This window comes from Cervus canadensis, chromosome 21, assembly GCF_019320065.1.
Source record: "Cervus canadensis isolate Bull #8, Minnesota chromosome 21, ASM1932006v1, whole genome shotgun sequence".
NCBI lineage: Eukaryota > Metazoa > Chordata > Mammalia > Artiodactyla > Cervidae > Cervus > Cervus canadensis.
In genome coordinates this window covers 757,382-774,010 of record NC_057406.1, presented here as the reverse complement: position 1 = coordinate 774,010, position 16,629 = coordinate 757,382, and the positions used below count along the sequence as shown (strand labels likewise).

At 63.1% G+C, this 16,629-nt stretch overlaps 2 protein-coding genes across 4 annotated transcripts; one reads left to right on the top strand and one right to left on the bottom strand.

The window, feature by feature from the left end:
- Positions 1–232: 232 nt before the first annotated feature.
- Positions 233–9,371, bottom strand: ALG12 (ALG12 alpha-1,6-mannosyltransferase). 2 transcript variants are annotated; one of them, XM_043440693.1, is made up of 10 exons: positions 9,238–9,371; positions 5,188–5,526; positions 4,991–5,123; positions 3,489–3,662; positions 2,974–3,168; positions 2,469–2,572; positions 1,654–1,877; positions 1,088–1,257; positions 930–1,005; positions 233–839 (listed from the first exon to the last, which is right to left on the bottom strand). In XM_043440693.1, the coding sequence occupies exons 2-10, from the start codon at positions 5,353–5,355 to the stop codon at positions 608–610; spliced, it is 1,476 nt and encodes a 491-aa protein (XP_043296628.1). In that variant the 5' UTR covers positions 5,356–5,526; positions 9,238–9,371; the 3' UTR covers positions 233–607. The 2 variants fall into 2 exon arrangements, with proteins under 2 accessions (XP_043296628.1, XP_043296629.1); XM_043440694.1 differs by lacking the exons at positions 4,991–5,123; positions 5,188–5,526; positions 9,238–9,371 and adding an exon at positions 4,533–4,969.
- A 229-nt stretch (positions 9,372–9,600) lies between these two features.
- Positions 9,601–16,332, top strand: CRELD2 (cysteine rich with EGF like domains 2). 2 transcript variants are annotated; one of them, XM_043440704.1, is made up of 10 exons: positions 9,601–9,880; positions 10,229–10,311; positions 10,811–10,921; positions 11,199–11,290; positions 11,826–12,002; positions 13,110–13,205; positions 13,928–14,011; positions 14,746–14,841; positions 15,081–15,227; positions 16,083–16,332. In XM_043440704.1, exons 1-10 carry the CDS (start codon positions 9,758–9,760, stop codon positions 16,127–16,129), a joined length of 1,056 nt encoding a protein of 351 aa, XP_043296639.1. In that variant the 5' UTR covers positions 9,601–9,757; the 3' UTR covers positions 16,130–16,332. The 2 variants fall into 2 exon arrangements, with proteins under 2 accessions (XP_043296639.1, XP_043296638.1); XM_043440703.1 differs by having other exon boundaries at positions 16,080–16,332.
- Positions 16,333–16,629: the final 297 nt, after the last annotated feature.

Sequence of the window (16,629 nt, the reverse complement as noted above, 5' to 3'; positions counted from 1 at the left end):
CCGTGTCTCTGTGCGCAGGCATGTAGTGTGTGCGTGGATGTGCAGTGTGTACACACATGAAAAGCACGCGCGGGTCTCCGCATCCTCACCAGGGCCTGGTGGGGCCGGACACACGTTGGGAGCTCGGTGGACACAGTGCAGGAAGCGGGAAGAGCCAAACTCACTTAAAGCCAGTGACGACGGTCTCCCAGGTGTCACAGAGAACCAGTGATAAGACAGTGTACAACGTTACTCTCATTCTTTCTGAACATGTTTATCTCCTAAGATCTCTTCCGAAACAGAGACAGTGTGCCCGTGACCACAGAGGAGGCCCCGCCCTGCAGGGCCAGGTGCAGTGGGGTACGCCCAGCACGCGCTGGCCTTTGGGTTTGCACGGCCCAGGGGCCCTGCCAGGCGCCGAGAGGCCACCGCCTGCTGCCCCAGAGCAGCTCCTCAGGGCGAGACCTGTGGCCTGGAGAGTGGGCACCCTCATTACCGCAGGCTGCAAGCGACGCGGCCATGGGGACCCAGGCGCGGCCAGGGATGGGCAGCCGCTGTCCTTGGTCGGTTCCCGGCTCGACTGGAGGGAGCTGGCGGGCACCCACGTCCCTGGGGGCCCCACCCCCGCTCAGGGAGGCCCGCGGAGCCGCTCCAGTAGCACAAGCTTGGTCTGCAGGTTCACGTTAAAGGGAGGCAGCCTGCTCAGATTCACACTCAGTCCGGTGGTGCCTGGGACGCGGGCCAGGACGCGGTGCGTGTCCCGGTAGAGTGCCAGGGGCCCGGGAGCTGCCTCCATGAGCAGGTGTGTGTACGCCAGCATGCGCGCCGAGCCCGGCGGCAGATCCTCCGTCTTCTCGTACCTGCGGAGGAGAGCATGCCGTGCCCCGCGGGCCCACACTGGCCCCTGGCACCCAGCGCCCCCAGGAGCCCGTGCCAAAGAGTGGACATACCTCCAGGCGCTGTTGACCTCCAGGAAGCGGGACACGCCTGTCTGGGCAGCGGCCACGTCGATGTGCAGGACGACATCTGTGGAGAACGGGCAGGCCCCATCAGCGCTGCAGGCCCGCGCCTCTGCTGAGACCACCTGGCCCCGGAGCCGCGCACCCACCTGTGCGGGCGGGCACGAGCTGGTGCAGCCTCTGCATCGCCACGCCACCGGGGTAGTTGAAGTGGGACACATACAGGCCCGTGGCCGAGTATGTGGCATTCACCACGAGGTGCCCCATCACCAGGAGGGACCCCACTCTGTGCAGCCAGGATGTCCTGTGACCACTCAGCCTGGAAGGGAACAGACAGCTGGGAAGCGCCGTGAGGAGCATGCCCGCCCGCTGCCGCATCTCCACGCGAGTGGTCGCCACACAGCAGACATGACAGACTCGGAAACCCCGCCAGGCGCCAAGGTCAAACCTGCGTTAGCCCTTCGAGCATCCCGAGTTACCCCTTGGGTCAGAGCCCAGCCTCGAGCACGTCCCAGGTGCCGGGCAGAACAAGGACAGGCGCCTGCTGCCTCTCCAAGCTGGTCAGGCTGACCATGGGCCCTGCAGACTCGGGCTGGACCCCGCACCAGACCCTGGCCGGGCGCCCGGTTGAGCCCGTTGGTCACCCTAGACACCCGCCCCTTCACGACCCAGTTCATGGCCCAGGCGAGCCCGCGCGGCGGCTGGCGGCACTCACACGCGGGCGCAGCCCCTGGCGGCCACGATGTTGAGCAGTGGGAAGGCGTAGATGACGAAGCGCAGCTCCTTGTGCGGCAGCAGCGAGTACAGGGCCACGAAACCCAGCGCGGGCAGCAGCAGCACCAGGGCCCGCCTGTCCACCGCCCCGAGCGGCACGAACAGCAGGCTGCAGCCCAGCCCACGCGGCAGCGCTGAATAGAAGTACCAGAGCAGCGGCAAGGTCTGCAAGCACGTCAAGGAGGCTGCGGGCTCCCCCGGACCAGCCCCGCCAGCCTGACGGCGCCCCGCCCACGGCACCCGGGAGCCCACAGCTGGGGCCAATGCAGAACCCCCCACAGGGACGGTGACCCCCCCCACGGGGATGCTGAGCCCCCCCACATGGGGACGGTGACCCCTCCCATGGGGACGGTGACCCCCACGGGGACGCTGACCCCTCACGGGGATGCTGAACCCCCCCCCCACGAGGATGCTGACCCCTCACGGCTGCCACAGCAGCGGATGGCGAGCGGGACTGCCCAGAACCGTCCCTCCATCTTTCACTGTGAAAACAGCCTGTCCCAGGGTGGGGGGCACACTGGGGACCCACAGCATTCTCTTTGGGGATGTCTTTTAAAGAGCCCAGAGTAAAACGTTAAATCAGAAGATCGCAAGGACAGAGGAGAAGCTGGGGCTAAGACGCTGAGTGGTGTTTTCTCCGGGCACAGATTCAGGACCAGGGAGACCCGCCCTGCAGAGAAGGAAGTGCTGGTGCTGGCGCCATGGCAGCAGCTGCAGCGGACAGCAGCTCCTCGCCCTGTGCCAACGGAAGGATACGCCCCAGTTGGAACTCTTGTTCAGAACGGTGTTGTACCAGAGCACCTTCCCTTCTGGCCACACGAGGTAGCGCCAGAAATAGGAGTCCACGGCCACTGTCAGTCCTGAGGAAGGAAGAGCGGCTCAGGGGACATGGGCCGCCCCGGAAGCTGTCACAGGCGGAGGTCCCCAGGACGCAGCCCTGCCAGCACGGCACCCAGGAGCCACAGCAGCGTGTCCCAGAGGAGCGGAGGCGCCGGAACCGCCCCCAATCCAGCCTCCACACACAGGCGCCCCACGTCTGCCCAGCCTGGCCGAGGCACAGGGAGGGGGCCCTGACAAGGGTCCTGTGCAGGGGGTCTCGTGGGGGACGCTTGGGCAGCAGAGCCAGAAGACCTGCACTGGGACCCTGTAACCCAACCCCACAGGAGGTGCAGGTGATTCCACTTAATGAGAAAAAGAAACGAGAGAGCCCCCAACGAAGAGGGCACAGCCCCCATCAGCCCAGCTCCCGCGACCCACTCACCCAGGCAGAGGATCCCGGCCGGCACGGCACAGCGCAGGGCCCGGGTCAGCGAGAGCTTCCGCCAGCAGAGCGGCAACAGCAGCGCCAGGCCCAGGAGCAGGCTCAGCTCGGCCCTGAAGACCAGGATGACGAAGGCCGAGAGCCAGATGAAGCGTGCCCACCTCTGCTGCAGCCAGGCCACCAGGGCCAGCAGCACTGCGGGGGACGGGCGCAGGGTCACCCTCTGCTCGGGGGGCGCGTGAGCCCCGAGACCGCCCGCCTGGCCCCTCTGGGGTCCCTGCCCCCTCCCGGCCCCGCGGACCAGCTCCTCCTCCAGGTGCTGCTCCGGGGAAGCCCTCGCCCCACCAGCCCCCCGAGGCCGAGCTGGAGCCCTGCATGGGGACAGAGCTGGCTCGCTTCCTGGCCTCCCTGGCCTGCGTTTCTGGGACACCTGGTGCAGCTTTTGACAGACACTCAGATGGACCCCTCCCTGCCAGCCAGGGGGACCCGGGCAGGATAGGCTGGCAGCGACATACCCACAGGCAGGGCCAGCACGTTGGGGAGAGTCCGCGTGCAGTAGAACATCAGGTGGAACTGTGAGGCCGTCACCCAGCAGAACAGGGCGGCCACCGTGGCCCCAAACTGCCGCCTCACTTCTTTTTGTAACGTCCAGAGTCCAAGAATCACGCCAAGTCCCAGGACGGCCCTGACTGAGCAGAGAGGGTGCGTGTGCCCAGCGGATCCCGTAGTGAAAACGGGCTGGTGTACACAGCACAACGGGAGTCAGCCGCAGAGAAGAAACCCTGCTGCGTGCCACAGCGGATGCACCTAGAGGCTGTCGTGCTAGAGGTCAAGTGCAGAGGAGCCGGGGAAGGCCGAGTGCCACGTGGCGTCACGTGTGTGTGGAATCTAACGTGACACGGATGCACTACACACAGAACAGACACACGAGGCCTGTGGCTACCAAAGAGGAGGCGGGGAGGGACAGCTTAGGAGTCTGCGATCAGCAGACACACGCGGCGGTGTGACAGACATCAGCAAAGACGCGCTGCCCAGCACAGGGAACAGCGTTCAACAGCGCTTGACAGCCTGTCATGGGAAGGGTCTGCAAGAGATAGATGTATATGCAAAACTGAACCACTTCACAGTACATCTGATGTGAACAGAGTACTGCAAGTTAATTCTACTTCAATAAAAAAAACTGACATGCAAAATAAATGAAACTAAATACGTTCCATTTAAAGCAACGGTTTGTTGTTTTTACTGAAACTAGTGTTAGGTGAATTTGTTCACTCTCTGTTTCACTTGCTAGTAACTGAATTCTCTTGAGCGTGGTGGGCCACCTTTCAGTCCTGTGACATTTTTTTATTTAGCAGTAAACACTTCTGAAACTCAGACAAAGGGGCTGGGCGTGGGAAGCAGGTGGGCTGGACTCTGGCACCCCGAGCCTGCAGCTGCTGTGCCTGGCGGCCCGGGCAGGGCCAGCACACTCGGAGGCTGGGCAGGGCAGACACGCGCAGGCGACGGCCGGCACCCCAGAGGCCCTGTCACCCGGCCGACACCTCCAGGGCTACACTTACCGAGGACCTGACGCTCAGACGTGGCCGCAGCCCCCCGGCCGAGGCTGCCTGGACCCCCGTGTGAGCGGACGGCCCACCTCTGCCTCCTCGTCCACATTTCCCGAGGCCCGGCAGCCTGGTCCCGGGAGCTCTCTGACTGCGCACCCCGGCCAGCGTGAGCGTGCTGCGACTGCTCAGGGGCGGGGCCCGGCCCCCGCCGTCACGCAGGCGCCGCCGTCACGCAGGCGCCGCCGTCACGCAGGCGCCGCCGTCACGCAGGCGCCGCCGTCACGCAGGCGCCGCCGTCACGCAGGCGCCGCCGTCACGCAGGCGCCGCCCCCACTGAGCTGCCTGCCGAGAGGCGAAGACGGCCGGGATTCCAGGAGGCGGCCACTCCCGCCGAGGGCCCCTTGACCGGTGACCGAGGCTGTCTGACGCTGCCGCCGCCCTTCACCCTGTACCCCTGGAGAAGCCCTTACCTACGAGCTGAGAGTAGAACTTGGACATCTCCAACAACGAGAGCGCGTAGACCGCGGGGCTGGAGAGCACAGCGATCAGCAGCGGCCCGAGGAACGTCCTGGGGACCACGCCGGGGAACTCGAGGTGGTCAAACTGCAGAGAGAGGGCGGGTCAGCCGGGCCCAGGCCAGGTCCCCGCGCCGCTCGGGCGAGCTCACCTTCTCCACGTCCAGCCGGTGGTAGAGCAGGTCGTGCACGGCCTGCAGGTTGAAGCTCTCCTCCACCTTGGTGTAGGGGCAGGCGGCCAGGTGGACGGCGGCCACCGCCAGCAGCAGCCCCAGAAGCTGGCGCTGCCCGCCCAGGCCCGCCGGCCTCCTCCCAGCCATTCTGCGCGCCCGCCTCCCAGACCGTCATCCACCGTCAGCACCACAGCGCTTGAGTGTTTCCAAAGGATGGAGACACAGGTTCCCAAGCTTCAAATCTCCGCTGGCATCAACACCTGGGAGACGTGTGTGAGGGGTAACAGGACCCCTCTGAAGTGCCGTAGCTTCTGTAACCTAGAAACACATCAACACAAGACACTGAAAGAACAATCGTGCTTAAGAAACTCTCACGTTTTAACCAGTCATCTTCCTCTTTAAGCTGTCTGCAAATACTCTTCCGGGAAGAAGGACCCAAGTTGCAGAGCCCGAGCTGAGTGCATTGGCGGCGGGGCCCCAGGTCGGCCCGGCCCTGGACACAGCAGGGCCGAGAAGCTGGGGTCTGGCTGGAGAGTCAGGAACACGCCGGCCTCGGCCCCAGGGCAGTAGCCCGGGCAGACAGGCTGGGGCTGTGAAGCGGGAGGTGGGGGGCGCACCCAGAGCGCCAGCCATGAGAGCAGGGGGTGCCAGTGAAGACCTGCACCCCCGGGACTGTGTGACGGGGCGTGGACTCTGCATCCTGAACTTCGCCCAGGAGCCTCTGAGCCCCGGGAAGCACCACGCTGGTCGTGAGCACAAACCGGTGGATGGCAGAAAGCGTGTTTCTGGGGGTCGGGGGGGAGGCGCAGACAGATGCCTGCACTGAGGGCACTCACACGCCGGCAGGACTCTGGGGGTACCCCGTGGAACAAAGATTCTGAGGAGACCGCGGAGCATCCGGGCAGCGCCTACTCACGGAAAACCTACATCTTTCAACTTGGTGAGGGAGGGAAGACAGCAAATTCTTCCTGTTTGTGGCTTGTCTTAAAACAGGTTTGCTTTCCTTTGAACCAAACCAGAAGGGCAAGAAGCAAAAGAAGAGAACCACAGTGCCGTTTGTTAAAACTACTTTTTGGTCAGAGGGAGTCAAGAGGGCTTTAATAATTCAGAATTACCAAATAACGCAGTTCCGAGAGAAGTAACAGAACTCGGTTCCCTTACCAAACTGTAAGGGTGAGATTTTCCTGTTTTCCCACCACTGTAACCTCGTATCACTCAGCAAGGAGGGGCTCTGTTCATCACAGCTCGCGGCTGCATCGGCACCTGGTGCTCAGCAGGTGCTCAACAAACTACTTGAAAAACAATTCATAAAAGCTCCTAAGTGTGGATGTCATCAGCTTACATTTTCATTCAGTTCAGTTCAGTTACTCAGTCGTGTCCGACTCTTTGCCACCTCATGAACTGCAGCACACCAGGCCTCCCTGTCCATCACCAACTCCCAGAGCTTACTCAAACTCACATTCATCAAGTCAGTGAGACCATTCAACCGTCTCATCCTCTGTCGTCCCCTTCTCCTCCCGCCATCAATCTTTCCCAGCATCAGGGTCTTTTCAGATGAGTCATTCTTCACATCAGGTGGCCAAAGTATTGGAGTTTCAGCTTCAGCATCAGTTCTTCCAATGAATATTCAGCACTGATTGATTTCCTTTAGGATGAACTGGTTAGATCTCCTTGCAGTCCAAGGTACTCTCAAGAGTCTTCTCCAACACCACACTTCAAAAGCATCAATTCTTTGGCACTCAGCTTTCTTTACAGTCCAACTCTCACATCCATACATGAGTACTGGAAAAACCATAGCTTTGACTAGATGGACCATTGTTGGCAAAGTGATGTCTCTGCTTTTTAATATGCTGCCTAGGTTTGTCATAGCTTTTCTTCCAAGGAGCAAGCGTCTTTTAATTTCATGGCTGCAGTCACCATCTGCAGTGATTTTGGAGCCCAAGAAAATAAAGTCTGTCACTGTTTCCATTGTTTCCCCATCTATTTGCCATGAAGTGATGGGACTCGATGCCATGATCTTATTTTTTTTAATGTTGAGTTCTAAACCAGTTTTTTCACTCTCCTCTTTCAGCTTCAAGAGGCTCTTTAGTTACTGTTTGCTTTCTGCCATAAGGGTGGTGTCATCTGCATATCTGAGGATCCTGATATTCCTCCCAGCAATCTTGATTCCAGTTTGTGCTTCATCCAGCCCGGCATTTCACATGATGTACTCTGCATATAAGTTAAATAAGCAGGGTGACAATATACAGCCTTGACGTATTCCTTCCCCAATTTGGAACCAGTCTGTTGTTCCATATCCCGTTCTAACTGTTGCTTCTTGACCTGTATACAGATTTCTCAGGAGGCAGGTCAGGTGGTCTGGTATTCCCGTCTCTTTAAGAATTTTCGTTTGTTGTGATCCACACAGTCAAAGGTCTTGGCATAGTCAATAAAGCAGAAGTGGATATTGTTCTGGAACTCCTGCTCTTTCTATGATCCAACAACCAGTTGTGGATGTCACTGGTGATGGAAGTAAAGTCCGAGCTGTAAAGAACAATATTGCATAGGAACCTGGAATGTTAGGTCCATAAATCAAGGTAAACTGAAAGTAGTCAAACAGGAGATGGCAAGACTGAACATCATTTTAGGAATCAGTGAACTGATTCCTGGAAATGGAAATGGGTGGATTTAACTCAGATGACCATTATATCTACTACTGTGGGCAAGAATCTCTTAAATGGAATAGCCCTCACAGTCAACAAAAGAGTTTGAAATGCAGTACTTGGGTGCAATCTCAAAAAAAGACAGAATGATCTCTGTTCGTTTCCAAGGCAAACAATTTCATGAAAGACACATTAATGCTTTAATTTCCAATGACGCCGAGCAGACCACAGAACATTCACATGCTGCTCTCTGTTCCTCTGTGAGGTTAAAAAACTGTCAAGAGCTAGGAAGCATGTATAAAGTCGAGCGTTGGGAGCAGCTGCACATGTGCCGCTTGGCAGGACGGCTCACAGACGTTCCAGGCTCGTCCCTGCAGACCCCACTCCACGCCCCTGCCCGCAGCACGTGCCCCTGAGGGAAAACCTAGACTCTGACATCTCAGGGGGCTTCCCTGGTGGCTCAGACGGTAGAGAATCCTCCTGCAATGCAGGAGACTGGGGTTCGATTTCTGCGTTGGGAAGATCCCTAGAGAAGGAAGTGGCAACTCACTCCAGTTTTCTCACCTGGAGAATCCCATGGACAGAAGAGCCTGGTGGGCTACAATCCATGGGTTCACAGGAGCTGTGGGGTGAAAGCTACATGACAAACCCTGCTCCGGGCCCTACGGGCTTCTCCCCCAGATGAGGGTGCTCTCTGCTGACGGCCGGGAGCAAAGCAGTTTATTCTGGAAGGCACTAGCAGCACCCTGCATGCCCACCCGCGACCAGGAGACACACACGGCGTAAGCAGGTACACAAACCACAGTAATCCCCACCGGGCCGAGACCGCGAGCAGATGCACCTGCACTGGTCCACACCTGCCTGCAGCTGTTCGAACTGTTAATCCGAGCGGTTAAACAGGCCACGACTGAGGAAATTGTCGTTTCCAGGATGGAGGCCCCTCAAATTAGGAAGCGACCTGCGGAGGCCCTCCTGTCCCCGTCTATTCCTAGGTCTCGACTGAAACCGGTCAAGTCACATGTTCACGTTACTAATTCACGGCTGGAAACACAAAGAAACTGGCGGAGATCAGGCCAGAGAAAACTGTCTTTTGGACTTATTCCTTCTGGCAGTTCTGTCCTACAGAGACCAGGTAATGCCCACGTTCCTTCTCCTAACTTAAACCACGGGTTTCGGCGCCAACGGCCTCGGGCACGGTGGGTGGGGAATGCGGACTCCTGGGTCCCCAGACACACTCCTCAGGCCCCAGGTGACGCGGCTGGCCCCAGGTGAGGAGCCTGGCGGGCGTCCCGCGTGCACGCGCACAGTGAGGCCCAAGGAGCCTCGCGACGGCGCCAGCCCGAGGTCCCCTCAGCCCGCCCCGAGAGCCCCAGCCGCGCGCGCTGACCTCGCCAGGCCACCGCGCGGTCCCTCGAAGCGCTCGCGCCTGGGCTGCCCACGGCCGGAAGTCGGGTGGCGGAAACCAAGAGCTTCGGCGATGCCCGTGCCCGAACCTAACATGGCCGCTGAGGCTCGGCTTCCGTCGCGGACGCCCTCGCTGCCCGGAGTAAAGATGGCCGCGCCGGGCGGTGCGTGGAAGAGGCGGGCGCAAGGGGCGGGCCCGGGCCTCCACGCCCCCCACGCCCGGCCTCCCGGCGGGACGCTGACCCGGGGCCTTCCTATTGGTAGCCGCTCGTGGCGAGCCCGGATTGGACAGCATGGGGGCGGAGCGGGCCTAAAAGGCCAATCACCGCGCGAGGGCTGGCGTGGGGCGGGGCTCCGGCCGGCTCCGCCGAGTATCCCCGGGAACCGCCGGCGCTTCGGAGCCGGTGGACGGCCGGAGGCCGGAGTGCTCGGCCGGTTCCCGCTGGACTTCGGCCCGTGTCCGCGCGGCCGCGACTCCGCGGCGCCGTCCGCCTTGGCTCGCCATGCGCCCGCCGGCCCCGGCCGTGCTGGGGCTGCTGCTGCTGCTGCTGCTGCCGCCCGGCGCGGCCACGAAGAAGCCGACGCCCTGCAAGCGTTGCCGCGAGCTGGTGGACAAGTTCAAGCAGGTGGGTCGGTCACCCTGTGGGGACGTGGGCAGGGGGCCGGGGTCGCCCCGCCGTGGCCCAGAATCACCCCCCCGTGGGCCTGCGATCACCCTGCCGTGGACTGGATCATCCCCCCTGGCCTGTGGTCACCCTACCATGGCCTGTGGTCACCTCACCGTGGCCTAGGTCACCTCATCATGGACTGGGTCACCCCACCATGGACTGTGGTCACCTCACTGTGGACTAGGTCACCCCACCGTGGACTAGGTCACCCCACCATGGACTGGGTCATCCCCACATGGACTGGCTCACCCCTCCATGGACAGGTGTGAGGCAGCAGGGCTGACCCTTGTGGCCCTCTCCCCACAGGGAATGGTGGACACGGCAAAGAAGAACTTTGGTGGTGGGAACACGGCTTGGGAGGAGAAGACGCTGTCCAAGTATGAATTCAGGTGGGCACCCTGCTCTGACGGGCCCAGCGCCCGCCTTTGGGGCCTGACATGTCCCTGGGAGCGTCTGCAGACACAGAGGGTCCCTTGGGCACAGTCATCTGTCCTTGCCTGGGGCCGGCATGTGGGCCTCTGACTGGCCCCTGGCTGTCGCCTCACCCTCCAAGGGGCAGACACAGGGGTCTTTTCAAAACACAAGCGGGGCTGGCTCCCCGCCCCAACCCAGAGCTTCAGCCCATTGCCAGGCTTCCCTGGGTGGACCCCACACTTGATGTCCCACCTAAGGATGAACAGGCCTCCCTGACCACCGCACCCTCTGCGTTTAGCTCTCTGCCTGGCAGTAATGCCCCCCAGGCCCCAGCTGGGTGTTTGTCAGGGGTCTGTTTTCACTACATGGCTGCAGCGTGGCAGCAGGGGGCTTGCAGTCATCCTGGAGCGTGGACGCTGACCCCTGAGGTGCCGCACGCCCCCACCTCACGGTGCTGCCGACCCTGTGTTTCAGCGAGGTCCGCCTGCTGGAGATCGTGGAGGGCCTGTGTGAGGCCAGCGACTTCGAGTGCAACCAGCTGCTGGAGGAGCAGGAGGAGCTCCTGGAGGCCTGGTGGCTGCGGCTGTGAGTGCTCAGGGCCCGGCACCCGCCATGCCCGGGGTTCGAAACGCACTGGAGACAGTAGGGCTTCCACACACCTGATTTCTCCCTCACCCACATTCCCGTCCTGTTCCACCAAAGTGCAGCAGTCCTGACAAGGGAGTTAGCTGGGAGAGTCTGCTGGCCACAGGCCCTCATTTCCCGGGTCCCACGACGCTCAGAAGCGCCTTACGTTCAACTGTGGTTTTGTTTTGAGGAAATCCGCCACGTGAGACTCAGTGGACGCTGTTTACATTCTCAGGAAGAAGAAGCATCCTGACTTATTTGAATGGTTTTGTGTGCAGACACTGAAAGCTTGTTGTTCTCCGGGGACTTACGGGCCAGACTGCCGGGGTATGTCTTTCCGTGGGGACCCTCCAGTGTCTGCGTGGTTCCTGTCCTGGCTCCGGGGGCGGCGGCTCCCACAGGCCTGGGTGCTGCCCCCTCCCGGCTGCAGGGACCTTCTTCCCTGGTCTGGTCCCAGGTGTGCTCCCAGCTCACCCCTGGGTTCATCTTAACTCACTGCCTGGTGCAGCCCGCTGAGTGCGAGGAGGCCGACGGCCAGCAGAGCCCTGTGCGAGAGGCCGGGGCGTCCAGCCTTCAGGGTTCCGCCCAGGCATCACGGACACGTTCAGGTGGATCACCTGGGCGGAGGGCATGATCTTGGCACTTAGACCCCGCCCCAGCCCCCCCACTGTCCTGCTGGTGTGTGGCCGCAGCGGGATGTTCTCACTGTCCCCTCCTCGGTCCCGTGTCCCCGGTGAGGCCAGAGCCCGTGTGTCCTGGAGAAGGGGCAGAGCGGGTCTGGGGTTGCAGCAGGACTCGGAGCGGGGGCTCCCCGGGGCCCCCCTCTGCTCCCAGGCGCCCTCTGAGCAGCTCGTGTCCCCAGCGTGCCAGGGCGGGTCCCAGCGGCCCTGCAGCGGGAACGGCCACTGCAGCGGAGACGGCACCCGAGAGGGCGACGGGTCGTGCCAGTGCCACCTGGGCTACCGGGGGCCGCTGTGCGCCGACTGCGCGGACGGCTACTTCCGCTCGCCGGGGAGCGAGGCGCGCAGCATCTGCTCAGGTACTGGCAGTGCCCGCAGGCCGCGAGCGGGGCCGATGGCGGGGGGCGGGGCCAGGAGAGCCCGATGGCGGGGGGCGGGGGCGGGGCCGGGCCGGGCCTGCTTCGGGTCCCTGAACAAGGCGCCGGAGGGAAGTGCAAGGTGATGCCCCGGGAGGGCCTCCTGGGCCGGCAGCGCGGCACCGCCAGCTCCACGACAGCCACGCTGGGCCTCGGCGCTGTGGCCTCCGGGAGGCTCGCGCGGCCCTGCTGCCCCGGCGGGAGGCTCAGCACAGGCAGGAGCGGGCTGGTTGTGCCTGCGGTGCTCGGGCCGGGTCCGCGGAGCCCCTTCCGGGGGGCTGGTGGTGTGGCTGAGAACGGGACAGCGGAGGCCATGCAGTGTGGCCCCCGAGTCCCCGTGAGAAAGGCACGCCACCTCGGTTACCCTGGTGTCGGGAAGGGCAGGCCCCCACGGGGGTCTTTGACGGCGCCCCAGCCATTGTCCCAGGCTCCCCCGTGAGTTCCGAGATGTGCCCGTGGGGTCCCACAGATGGGGCCTTCTCAGCTGGGACGGACATGCTGACCCTTCCCCGGGGGAGGCCCGCGCCCCACTCATGACGCTGTGTCAGCCCAGGGCGGCATCCAACGACGTGTAAATCCAGGGAGGAGGCCACGGGGACGTGTGTTTCCTCGTTGGCTGTCACTGCCTCGGGGGAAGACTGTGGCGGGCCGCGACAGTCAGGTCTGGGGGCCGGTGCTGCGCCCTCGGGCCTGCCCGCAGTGAGCCCAGCCGCCCCAGTTCCCACCCGAGACCTCCCCGGGCCTGGCAGGATTGCGCGTGTTGGTGGGCGGCATGCACACCCAGCCGGGTCTGGGCTCCAGGCTTACGAGCAGCTCCTCTGAGTCCTTGTTTGTTAAGAATTTTATCACCACTGGGCGTGGGAATCCCCGCGTGTTGTCTTTTCTCATTAAGTCCAGTGTTTCGAGTTACGAGTATTTTTCTGTTATTGAATCAGTCTTGCCTCTTTGGGATTTTTGCTTATTTTCACCCTAACAAATGTCAGTTGCTAAGCCCCAAAACGACCTTTGCATTGAGTTTTCTCCTGAGACGTGCCTGCCTCTGCCTTGCAGCCTGTGACGAGGCGTGTAAAACATGCGTGGGCCCCACCAACAGGGACTGCAACCAGTGCGAAGTAGGCTGGGTGCGCCAGGACGACGCCTGCGTGGGTGAGGCTGGCAGGTGGCCCTCCCCTCTGCGCCCCCCACCCCGGACCCCCCACCCTCTGTGGGCTCTGCTGGCCCAGCACCCCCAGGACTCACCACGCTCTGCCTGCTGCGGACGTGCGGGGGGAGGCTGACGTCCCCAGTTGTGCTTTAAGGGGTCACAGGTGGAGGCTGGGTTTGCAGGCGGGTGCTCTTGCCCCCGGGCGGGACGCTCCGCGAGGACCCTCTGTGGCCTGGACTCCGGGCTGGGAGGGTGGCCTTGGGGGTCCTGTTGGCTCAGGAGGGGAGCCTGACTCAGGCCCAGTCACGTCCCCTTGGGCCCTGCGGGGCTGGCAAGGCAACGCTGCAGGGAGGGGGCGGCCTCTGACTGTGGTGACGGCGCAGTCCCGTGCTCTGGAGGCCCCTGACCAGGTTTCCTGGCCTCCCGGCACCCGCTGCCCGCCCTCAGGCCTCACTTGGACTACAGCCCCACCGCAGCATCTCAGGGCCTGGGGCGGGTCCCTGCGCTGCCCGGCTGCTCCGGGGGGCCTGGCCCTGGGTTTGGCTTCAGCCTCCTGCCTCGGGCCCCAGACTGAGTGGGGCGCGGTGCACTCGTGGCCCTGGGGAGGGGCTTGTGCTCAGCCGCTGCGCTGTGCCCACGCACGCAGAGGCCCTGGAGGACGGCCGTCCACGCGTCCCCAGGCGAGGGGCCCTCAGCCACCACTCAGCGGTGCTGTTGTTTCCAGACGTGGACGAGTGTGCGGCAGAGCCGCCGCCCTGCGAGGACACGCAGTACTGTGAGAACATCAACGGCTCCTTCGTGTGCGAGGGTGAGCGCCGCCCGCTGCCCCGGCCTCCCATCCCCACCTCGTCCCTGGTCCGTCCCGCCGTCCTGCCAGCTCCCCAGACCTTTGTAGTTTGTCTGCGTGACCCCTGCACGCGCTGCCCACTTGAAAAGCTTAAGGTGGCAACACAAGTACTGGCCGTTCCCCGACCGTCAGGAAGCTCAGATGAAAGATGGCAGTGGCGCCCACTGGCGGGAGGGCCCTGGGGTCAGCGCAGCGCAGCTCGGACGCTGTGCCGTGTCCCCTGTTCGATGTTCCCTCAACACCACCGTGACCGCGCTTGTCCGTCGCGTTTCTCTGCATCATGTCATTAGGAGCGAGCTGATGTCTGTTCCTCCTCAGCCCACGTGGTTGACTGTTTCAGCCACGCATGTTCTCCGGTTACAGGCTTGGAGGGCCCTTTAGGTAGAGCTCTTCACGCTACTCCTCGCTTCCCCTGCCTCAGTCTCCGAGTGGGGCCGCCCGGCCCAGAGCTGGTGCCCCTTCCTCGCCCAGCAGCGGCCCATGTGGCTCATCCCGCCGCGGCATCCTGTCTCCGTACTCCACGGACGCACAGTGTGCCCCAGAAGCGTCACAGGAACGCAGGCGTGTGCCGGGGGCGGCACGGGGGCCACCCCTCGAGGACAGGGATGCCGGCTCTTGCGGCCACAGGGCCTCTGCTGCCCCGCGCGGCTGCCGCAGGACGAGGCTCATGTCGTCACCCCCGCCCCTTGTTGCAGAATGTGACCCCACCTGCGTGGGCTGCACGGGGAAGGGCCCCGCCCAGTGTAGGGAGTGTGTCGCCGGCTACAGCAAGGACAGCGGCCAGTGTGAAGGTCAGCGGGTGCGTCTCTGCTCCACCGGGGGGCCTTCCCGGGGTCCACACGCCAGCGGCGCCTGCCCTCACGCCTCTGCCTGTCCCCCGCCAGACGGCCGCCCGGGGCTCCTGCTGAGCCCTCCCTCCCTCCTCTAATGCTCGTCCCGTCTCCGCCTCTGTGCGCGAGTGAACCCCTCGACCCCTGCCGGGCCTGTGTGCCCAGTGAGGTCACCCATGCAGTGGAGTGTTCTCATTTAGACATCGATGAGTGTTCGCTAGCGGAGAAGCCCTGCCTGAGGGACAACGAGAACTGCTACAACACGCCCGGGAGCTTCGTCTGCGTGTGCCCCGACGGCTTCGAGGAGGCAGAGGACGCCTGTGTGCAGTCCGGGCCGGCGGGGACTGGTGAGTGACACCTCAGCCACCTCTGCACGCACGTGGCCGGGGGCTGGCGGGAGTTCCCGCGGCGTGGGGGGGGCCCCTCAGAGACGAGCACGCGGGGGGCGGCGGGGGAGTGCCCTGGGCGCCCTGAGCGCGCCACAGCCCTGGCGGCTTCGACCCCAGAGACCTGCAGGCAGGATGTCTGAGGTCAGGTGTCCGGGGCTGCCTCCCCCCGAAGCCCATCGGGAACATCCTTCCCGCCTCTTCCAGCTCTGGGGGTCACTCCTGGCATTCCTGGGCGGGCAGCTGCGTCCTTCCAGCCTCTGCCTTTGTGGTCTTGTGGCCTTCGCCCCTGGAGTCTGCGTCCACAGTTCCCTCTGCTTGTGGGGACACCGCTCATGGGCTCAGGGCCCCCCAGTGACCTCGATCACCTGTAGGGACCCTATTTCCAAGCAAGGTCACATCCATGGGTGTCCCGTGGGGGGTACAGTTCTTCCAAGATGGTCCCAGACGCGTCCTGGGGGCCGTGAGATGTCTGTGGGACGGTGGCTGGGCCTCCAGGAAGAGCTGAGGCCCTGGCGGGACCATGGGGGGCCCAGCGGGCAGCAGAGAGCAGGGCCCAGAGGGGCTGCAGCCGCCCTGCTCAGACCTGTGCTCCCAGGCTCACTATGCGGTCTCTCGTCTCATCTGGGCTGACCAACCGCTGCTGCCTCGCCAGCTCCCCGTCTCCTTTCTTGGGGGCCCCGCCCCACTCTGGGGAGACACCCCAGCTGGGCGGGCCCGCGACGGCTGCGGGCAGGCCGTCCACTCACCGCCACGGCTCCAGCAGGGCCCCTTGTGCCAGGATTTTACCCAACGATCTCTGTTTTCTGACAGAAGCCACGGAGGCAAGTCCGACACAGCCCCCCTCCCGGGAGGATTTATGACGAGTGCAGTGTTGGCCACGCCGCCCCTAACTTATTCAGACTCGTCCCGACGGGCCCGGTGCCAGCTGCTGGCTCCAGGGGGCTCCTTCCCAAAATGGCCAGTGCTCACTGGACCCTTCAAAAGCTGCGTTTCTTGGCTGTTCTTAAACAGATTTGTATATTTTGATACCGTTCTTTATAATAAAATTGGCCACTGAAGGTAATTAGGCAGAGAACAGGTGTGGGTTTGTCTCGTTAAAAACATCTGGACTCTTTCGAATGGAGTTTGCCCAGTCCTGGAGCCCCGGGCCTGCGGGGGCCCCCAGGGGTTCCCGTTGCTCACCCCCAAAGGCTTGCAAGCACCAGCGGAACGTTGATCAGGGGTTTCAGGGCCCCCCGTGGGCCCTAGGGAGTGTCGTCAGGGACCCTGGGGGAAGAAGTCAGAGGGGAACCCCCAGGGCCAGGTCCCCATGTAGGGAGGAGGCGCCCTGCACCTGCACCCCCAGGCCCGGCCTGTGCTA

What these genes read in the sequence shown, in the direction of transcription:
- ALG12 (XM_043440693.1), bottom strand. Translation starts at nt 5,355, where the DNA reads ATGGCTGGGAGGAGGCCGGCGGGCCTGGGCGGGCAGCGCCAGCTTCTG. An exon ending in GTTCTACTCTCAGCTCGTAG is followed by an intron (nt 3,663 to 4,990) that starts GTAAGGGCTTCT and finishes CTCTCTGCTCAG; the next exon opens with TCAGGGCCGTCCTGGGACTT. An exon ending in CGTGCTGGCCCTGCCTGTGG is followed by an intron (nt 3,169 to 3,488) that starts GTATGTCGCTGC and finishes CGTCCCCCGCAG; the next exon opens with TGCTGCTGGCCCTGGTGGCC.
- CRELD2 (XM_043440703.1), top strand. Translation starts at nt 9,758, where the DNA reads ATGCGCCCGCCGGCCCCGGCCGTGCTGGGGCTGCTGCTGCTGCTGCTG. An exon ending in TGGTGGACAAGTTCAAGCAG is followed by an intron (nt 9,881 to 10,228) that starts GTGGGTCGGTCA and finishes CTCTCCCCACAG; the next exon opens with GGAATGGTGGACACGGCAAA. An exon ending in GAGGCCTGGTGGCTGCGGCT is followed by an intron (nt 10,922 to 11,198) that starts GTGAGTGCTCAG and finishes TTACATTCTCAG; the next exon opens with GAAGAAGAAGCATCCTGACT.